This window comes from Lytechinus variegatus, chromosome 1, assembly GCF_018143015.1.
Source record: "Lytechinus variegatus isolate NC3 chromosome 1, Lvar_3.0, whole genome shotgun sequence".
Classification (NCBI taxonomy): domain Eukaryota; kingdom Metazoa; phylum Echinodermata; class Echinoidea; order Temnopleuroida; family Toxopneustidae; genus Lytechinus; species Lytechinus variegatus.
Genome location: NC_054740.1, coordinates 79068244 through 79077340, shown reverse-complemented (window position 1 = coordinate 79077340; position 9097 = coordinate 79068244). Strand labels below are relative to the sequence as shown.

Genomic DNA, 9097 nt, shown 5'->3' with positions numbered 1-9097 from the left:
GCACTCCAAAAGTAATAATTTGTAGAAATTTTACGCCATTTCTTGCACAGAATAACACAAAAAACAATCCACTGAGATGGCTATAAGAAGTAATAAGTTTGCATATGCACACTGAAAAATCGCAAGTATTTATTGATTGATTTTTCTTTTTTTCATTTAATATCAATATATTTTGGACAGGGGGAGAGGGTGGGTCATCACTTTATAAATGCTGACAAACCGAAGGCCTAAAATAAAGTAAAAACAGCAATTTAGAAAATGGTAATTTTTGATAATCATGCAAAAGCAATCTTTAATTTTTTTTTGCTTGTAGTACAAATATTACCTTTAATGGAGACCTACAGTTGAGGCCATAGGTTTACATACACTCATGGAATTCAGTGAAATTTGTTCACTTGCCAAACATCATAAAATATGCTATATCTTCAGAAATATAAATACTACCATGACAAGTTTGGTATCAAATAAAATCTTGAGCGTATTAAGCTCTTTCACATGATTGGGATGCCGTAAGGATTTAAGTATATTTCAGGTGGAATTTTCATTGAAAAAAAAGTAATATTCATGCCAAATGTATTCTATTCTTTGTTATATTTTCAAAAATCATTTCATAGAAATATATAAATGTCAAATCTTTGATTTATATTACATTTTCTACTACAATACGTCACCACTGAACAAAGAAGTGCAATATAAAATATTTGTGTTAAGAAGCAACTAGCACAAATATGAAATGTTTTTGTAAAGTTTTTACTTTAAATTTGTCTAGAATATGAAGATTTTTTTTTCGGGGGGGGGGGGGGGAACTGACACCTAAATATTTTCAGCTCCTAATGACAAAGTAATGTGATGAAGGGGCATGACATACTTATCTGTTTGATATCAAATTAGTCATGATAGCACAAATATTTCATAAGATACAGTAAATTTTATGATGTTTGCCAAGTGTCAACTTACAAAATGCTAAAATGTTTGACTTTGCTTTCTCCTTGTGTTGGTATTGTTTGACAATTGAACACTTTGAACACTTTTATTAAAATATTTATATCCTTCATTACCATTCTTTAGAAGGTTAATAGTGCAGAAGCAGATAAGATTGTCACACATACTACACATAATCAGCCTATCACTGAACAAGAGCACACTGCCAACAAACATTTTCAAGAAAACCTTACTTTCCAAGAACAGAATACAAAACTATCTCCAAATGTCAGTACTGTAAGAGTCGCTCTAACTAAATAAATCAATAATTTTCCTCAGAACGTGAAGAAAACAAAATGATGGGTCACAGGTAACAAAAAAGCACAAACAGTCACAACAAAACAATGTCCCAAGTTTTTAAAAACATACCAAGGGTGGGTAATTTTACAATATTGATTTCTTTCACATGATAAACTCATTGCAAAATTAAAGTATAATGTAAATTTTAGAGAAAATATATCTCTTTACCAGATACCAATCCTGTAATGATGAAATTAGAAAGAATATTTTTCGTGCAGTTTTTCTCATTAAATAAGCAGATTTTCATTTACAAGATTGGTAGACAGATTAAAAATTATTCAATATAATTGTTATCAATCATGGACTTGGCCCCTGTTTATGGACAGCTACAATTGCATGTCTCATAAATAATGCTTCTGTTTTTTTATGATGTTAACTAATTGCACTTCCTATGGAAATATACATAAATAAATTCATGAACAAATATACTTTTCAACAAAAATGCATAAAGTTTATTGAACCCTGTTCAGCCGATATCTTTAAAAGAATTTACATAAAAGATTCATTCAGCCATCAAAATGTAATAAATGGATATCTGTCAGTGATTTTTTAAAATCTATTTTAGTGGTTTTTGAGAATAAGAATTATGAAAATTTCAGTATTTGATATTGAGTATTTGAATTTAATTTTCATTGTGTGCCTATTGATATGGCCAATATATATGAGAAATATAACAAAATATGCTGAAGATAATGCTTTCATTGCCAATATAGTTTTTATTCTTTACTCAAATTTTCGACGGTCCTCCTTCTTCTTCAGGAGTATATACAATGTGTGGTATCAATCAGAGAGCGCATCCTCAGACAGATGTTGTTATGATGACTGGCTGAGGATGCGCGCCCTTCACAGAAACATACATACTCTCTGATTGATACCACACATTGTATTTACTCCTGAAGAAGACGGAGGACCGTCGAAAATTCAAGTAAAGAATAAAAACTATATTGGCAATGAAAGCATTATCTTCAGCATATTTTGTTACCATTACAGAAGCCAATACGTGAAACTTCAAGATGTTTGGACATGAGAAATATACATATATATATATTAAAAAATAAATAAGCCCTCCTAATGTTTCCACAACAAAAACAAGTTATGCAGCCATTGTGGGAAATGGCAATGCTACCCACTGGAAATAAAGACTATGAATAAATAATGAATAAATATCACCCCTTGTCTGCTTCACATATTTCAGAAGTATACATTCAAATTCATGCATGCACCAACAGACATATTCAATAACATCTAAATATTGCTCTCATTTTGTACCAAAACAATATAATTTATTAAAAGTCTTACAAATTTAATAGTATTTGCATATTCCCTATATTCAGCCAAGTTTAGATTTGGTTAGATTTACCTTTGCCCAAGTGAAAACATTTCACACCTTTAATTTCAACCCCAACATATCCTGATCAAATTTCAAATCTTAATCTAATACCAACTTCTTATCAAAACAGAAGTCCATCTTTTTGTCAAAATTGGTTTTAACAAAAGTAGAACAAAAATTAGAAAAATCATAGAAAAAAATTTTGATGGAAGTCCATAAAATGGTACGTACAGTAACCCAAATCTTAATTTGTGACCTTAACTTGTGAGCTGCAAAACCATACGACAAATATTGTAAATTTCATGAAATGACTTGATTCATGATAACTGCAAAAATTCTTAATGATGTGACTGACTTTACATGTAATGCACAGGTGAACTGTTCACTTTCAAGAAATAAGTACAGTTCATGTAATTCTTAAAAGATAAAATATGGAATATTATTTAGTAAAAGACAGAAAATAATGCTATAAAAATGACAATGGCCTTACTTACATAATGATAGATTTTCATCAATCAATCATATTTTTCTCCCATTTTCAAAATCTTATTCAACCAAATACAAAATGGTGAGTAAATGAATTTAAGAAATAATAAGTAGAAAGGTAGGCTGGAATGGTCATACAAAACTTCATTGCACGCTTCATATCAGCCAGTTCAGTGTAATAAGTGAAATACATTTCCACTGTAAAAAGTTTTTAGCACTTAGTCCAGAACTTCCTTGAAATACTGTGAATAAACAGATGAGCACATCATACTTGAAATCTAGAAATGCGCTGATGATATCTTGATTAATTTCAAATATAATTTTGTTCTCATTGTGTTCTGTTTAATGAATTTGGAAATAATTACTTGAATTGTAGAAAATAAAATTACTTTCAAATCTGAACAGGGACTGTCGTAATAAATAGGGAAGTTCACATTCAGGATGTAATCACCTTGTCCGACTTGCCTGTAGGGCGCTTGTAGTGAAAAAGTGATGTGGCATCAAGCTGTCCAACGTGATCTAAAGCCTCAGCAAATAACTTCACCACCTAAAAATACAAAAATGAAATAAGACAGTTCTTTATTACAAGTATCACACATTTTACATTAAAAAATATTGAGTCGGCATCTCTTTATAAATTAAGCCCAGACCTTTGTCTATGACAAATGGAAACAAGTGGAATGCCTTTGGCCGTCTCACCTGCATCACGCGGTTCAATATAGCAGCAGTGCTGACTTTGAATACTACTCTAACTCGCACAAGATGTTCAGTGATACATGGTTACTCTTATGTCCACTTTTTATAAACTAGACCAATAAACTTACAGAGATATGATGGTTATTCAACAAAAAACCCCAACATGGCCAAAGTTCATTGACCTTACATGACCTTTGACCTTGATCATGTGACCTGAAACTGGCACAGGATGTTCAGTGATACTTGATTACTCTTATGTACAAGTTTCATGAATCAGATCCATAAACTTTCAAAGTTATGATGGTAATTCAACAGATACACCCAATTCGGCCAAAGTTCATTGACCTTTGACCTTGGTCATGTGACCTGAAACGCGAACAGGATGTTCAGAGATACTTGATTACTCTAATGTCCAAGTTTCATGAATCAGATCCATAAACTTTCAAAGTTATAATGGTAATTCAACAGATACCCCCGATTCGGCCAAAGTTCATTGACCCTAAATGACCTTTGACCTTAATCATGAGACCTGAAACTTGCACAAAATGTTCAGTGATGCTTGATTACTATTATGTCCAAGTTTCATGAATCAGATCCATAAACTTTCAAAGTTATGATGGGAATTCAACAGATATCCCCAATTCGGCCAATGTTCATTGACCCTAAATGACCTTTGACCTTGGTCATGTGACGTGAAACTCGTGCAGGATGTTCAGTGATACTTGATTAACCTTATGTCCAAGTTTCATGAACTAGGTCCATATATTTTCTAAGTTATGATGACATTTCAAAAACTTAACCTCAGGTTAAGATTTCGATGTTGATCCCTCCAACATGGTCTAAGTTCATTGACCCTAAATGACCTTTGACCTTGGTCATGTGACATGAAACTCTAATAGGATGTTCAGTAATACTTGATTAACCTTATAGCCAAGTTTTATTAACTAGGTCCATATACTTTCTAAGTTATGACGTCATTTCAAAAACTTAACCTCAGGTTAAGATTTGATGTTGACGCCGCCGCCGCCGCTGTCGGAAAAGCGGCGCCTATAGTCTCACTCTGCTTCGCAGGTGAGACAAAAACAGCTATTAAATAATTATTCACAAAACAAATCATTCATACGAGAAAAATTCTGTGTCCATTGACCCAAAATGACTTTTGACCATGATCATGTGACCTAAAACATGTGCAAAACAATCATTCATACTTGTTTACCATTGTGTCTATGTTTCCTGAACTAAATACGGTATATAAACTTAAATTATGATGCAAATTCAACAAATACCCCCAACACGGCCAAGTCATGTGACCTGAAACACGCACAGAATATTCCCGGGTACATGGTTGCTCTTATGTCCAAGTTTCAATAACTATATCCATAAACTTTAAAAGTTATGACAATTCCACAAATACCCACATTAGCAAAATTTGTTGACCCCAAATGACCTTTGACCTTGGCATTTTGGTATTGTGACCTGAATCTCGCACAGGATTTTCAAGGACACTTGATTGCTCTTATGTCAAAGTTTCATGAACTAAATCCATAAAATTTGTAAGTAATGATGACGATTCCACAAATACCCCCAACATGGCGAAAGTTTGTTGACCCTAAGTGACCTATGACCTTAGTCATGTGACCTGAAACTCAGGCAGGATCTTAACCATTATCATTACCGTATTTGCCGGCGTACAGGCCTCACTTTTTTTAATGAGAAAATGAAGCAAAGTCGGGGTGCGGCCTATACGTGACGAAAGTCAAAAGCCGCGTCCAGCGAATGCTGAATACGTGGTCAAAACATCGCGTGTGCGTACGTATGGGACTACAGTGACGCTTTCATTGTAATGGTAGTTAAAACAGCGTGTTTATAGGATGAAACAGTAAAAATCTTGACGGTATGTGGTATCTTACTTCTCAAATTTAATTCTGCTTAGGTGTAAATTTGTTTCCATAAACGCAGTAGAGCTCAGAGACCGTGCCAGCGATCTGACTCTGTCTGGGGCCGGCAATGTCATGTTTAATACGTTTGCAATGAATGGCTTCCACGCTCTAGCGCTCGCACCTTATACTGCGGGGTACTTGCCAATTGCAGGCAGCTTGTTCACGGCGATCCAAGACGTAGACATGTATTGGTACTTGGTAGACTTAAAAAGCATTGTAATTGTAATGAATGTCATTACTATTTATTTATGAAATTATGTGGATTTAACATTTGATTTAACATGTTTTCAGTTCTATCTTCCTTGCAGGAGCCAGGAAGATAAGCAGCACCAGCACCTCGCTCTACATTTTTCAAATTTATTTTTACATCGTCATCGATCGTAATGGAAAATAAAATGAAAATATTTACCTTTTGATCTTTTTTTTTGTTTTGCATCTCCAAGTCTCATCGGCCAATAAATAATAATAAAAACCTACCTTACGAGGTGTGCTGTGGTCTGCTGCGGGAAATGGCGGTAGTGGTGATGATCTGATTAGGCTGGTTGGTTGTGAATACAAATATTTTGGATGAATTATGTGATGATAATGGTGACAATAATGATATAAGTACGATTGTGTCAATGAATTGCTATTTGAAAATGATAATTAAAGTTACAACATTGAGATGAGTGATTTAGATTTTAACTTGTAAGGCATTCTGGATTATGATGACGACGAGGATGATGATAGAGCATGTTTAGATGCACGATTTGCGTGCGACAATAATGATGACATGGTGATACACGATGTTTGCATGCAATTTAATATTCTATTGCAGGTGGAAAAATACTGTAAGTATTAAAAAAAATATCATGCCGCCTTCAACATTTTCCCGCTCAGGAAGAGATCGAGGGAACATGACAAGGAATGTCATTTGAAATTGCTCTGTGCGTGAATTAATAACGGTCTTTTTCAAGACCACAAACTTCCAAGAAAGACTCAGTGTTCATCTTTATTCATAGGCGGCGGAAGCGGGGGGGGGGGGGAGGGGGTAGGTCCCCAAAAAAATTGAGATGGGGGGGGACGATCCCCCCTAAATTTTTAGTTGATAACCTTTTTTTTTTTGCCTGTCAATTTTGTTTCCTGCGTCCCCCCCTAAATTCTGGTGGACCGCCCTTAAAATGTCTCTTGTCCCCCCCCCACTTGAATTTAGGTTGATGACTTTTTTTTTTTTGCTTGTCAAATTATTTTTTACATTTGTTACATTGTTACAATTTGAGATGAGGACCCTAAAATTTAGGTTGATGACCTTTTTTATTTTTTTTATTATTTTTTTTGCTTGTCAAATTATTTTACATTTGTCCATCACAAAATTTCAGGTAGACCCCCTCTAATTTTTTGGGCTTCCGCCGCCAATGTCTTTATTTCACTTGGTCTTCACCTCTCTCTCAGTCTTTATTTCTCTCATACGACATCGCCGACTTCAATAAAAACAAACATTGGAACACCGCCCGTGCTTGTGTATTTATTCAACTTTATTTGTAAGAAAAGAAGACGTTAATTGAAAGAAATAAAACATTTGCCGTGCTTGTTTACCGTCGCAGTGCTTGTTTATCTCCGCCACGCTTGTTTACCTCCGCAGCGCTTGTTTACCTCCTCAGCTCTCGTTTACCTCTGCAGCGCTTGATCACCACGGCCGCTACTTCACGTCGATGGTGGATTATCTTCCTTGCGTCGCCTTCCGAAAAAGATGAAATACGGTAGTAAGAAGAATTAAAGCATGTGTGTTTATTATTTCCCATTCCGCGGCGATTGTTGAACAATTTTCCAACCAAGATTTTGTCAGACTTCGCCGGGAATTCTGTCATGCATTTTTTTTTAAAGATGATTCGCAAAATCGGGGGTGCGGCTTATACGCCGCTGCGGCCTTTACGCCGGCAAATACGGTATGTAAAAGTTTCATGAACTAGATCCATATACTTTCGAAGTTAAGATGACATTTCAAAAACTTAACTTTGGTTAAGATTTTGATATTGATTCCCCCAACATGGTCTAAGTTCATTGAACCTAAATGATCTTTGACCTTGGCCAAGTGACCTGAAACTCAAGCAGAATGTTCGAAGAAAAAAAAGGTAACCTAAAAATCAAGTCAGTTGAACCTCTAGATTAGAGAATGATTAAAGTAAAGTAAATTTTAAATCAAGAGCAGTCTCTATTTTGCTCATAAATATCAACATAATAACCATCATCATCACAATTATCAGTACCACCATCATCATTCTTAATCATCATCATCATCGTCCTCATCATCACCCCCACTACCATCACTATCACTGCCAGTGCAATGATTATCCTAATCACCTACCACAACCACTCTATTCACTAGCATCATCGTCACTTTCATAATCACACCACTGCCAGTGCTGTCATTAGCATCATCATCAACAACACCACTATTACAACCATTGCCGAGGTTAGAATCATCACCATCCCAATCAATGTTACCCCTGTCACCGGGATGATGACAACCCTTCTTGTATTGTCATTCAAATTAAAGGTCAAGTCCACCTCATAAAAATGTTGATTTAAATCAACAGAGAAAAATCAGACAAGCACAATGCTTAAAATTTCATCAAAATCGGATGTAAAATAAGAAAGTTATGACATTTTAAAGTTTCGCTTATTTTCAACAAAATAGTTATATGAACGAGCCAGTTACATCCAAATGAGAGAGTCGATGACGTCACTCACTCACAATTTCTTTTGTTTTTTATTGTTTGAATTATACAATATTTCAATTTTTACGAATTTGATGATTAGGACCTCATTGCCTGAAGCACAAAATGTTAAAATAATGGAATTCCACGTGTTCAGGGAGGAATGAAACTCCACTTCACATGATAATGACGAGAAAATAAAAATATTTCATATTTTACATAATAAAATACAAAAGAAATAGTGAGTGAGTGATGTCATCAACTCTCTCATTTAGATGTAACTGGCTCGATCATATAACTATTTTGTTTAAAATAAGCGAAACTTTTAAATGCCATAACTTTCTTATTTTACATCCGATTTTGATGAAATTTTCAGTGTTGTGCTTGTTGAATTTTTCTCTTTTAATTCAAATCAAGTTTTTGTTGGGGTGGACTTGTCCTTTAAGAAACCATTTTTCATCCAACAGGACACACCAAACTAACCTCAAAATTGGTGAAGAGAGGAACTCCGGAGTCGATTGCAGCTCGTCGTATGAGGAAGTTATCTTTCACATACTTGGTATTATGGTTTGGCAGGTTGATAACCAGATCAATATCACCCTCATATATCAACCTTGATACAAAAAGGAAGAAAGGGTTAAATACATCAAAGCCTGTTTATAAAGACT

At 34.6% G+C, this 9097-nt stretch overlaps 1 protein-coding gene across 1 annotated transcript in view; it reads right to left on the bottom strand.

The window, feature by feature from the left end:
- Positions 1–3451: 3451 nt before the first annotated feature.
- LOC121424277 (carbamoyl-phosphate synthase [ammonia], mitochondrial-like) overlaps positions 3452–9097 on the bottom strand; it is a 47528-nt gene continuing 41882 nt past the window's right edge. The window contains exons 34-35 of the mRNA XM_041619908.1: positions 8913–9042; positions 3452–3644 (exon numbers count right to left, since the gene is read on the bottom strand). Of these exons, the coding sequence (XP_041475842.1) occupies positions 3534–3644; positions 8913–9042 (241 nt within the window). The 3' untranslated portion in view covers positions 3452–3533. The remainder of the gene's footprint in view (positions 3645–8912; positions 9043–9097) is intronic.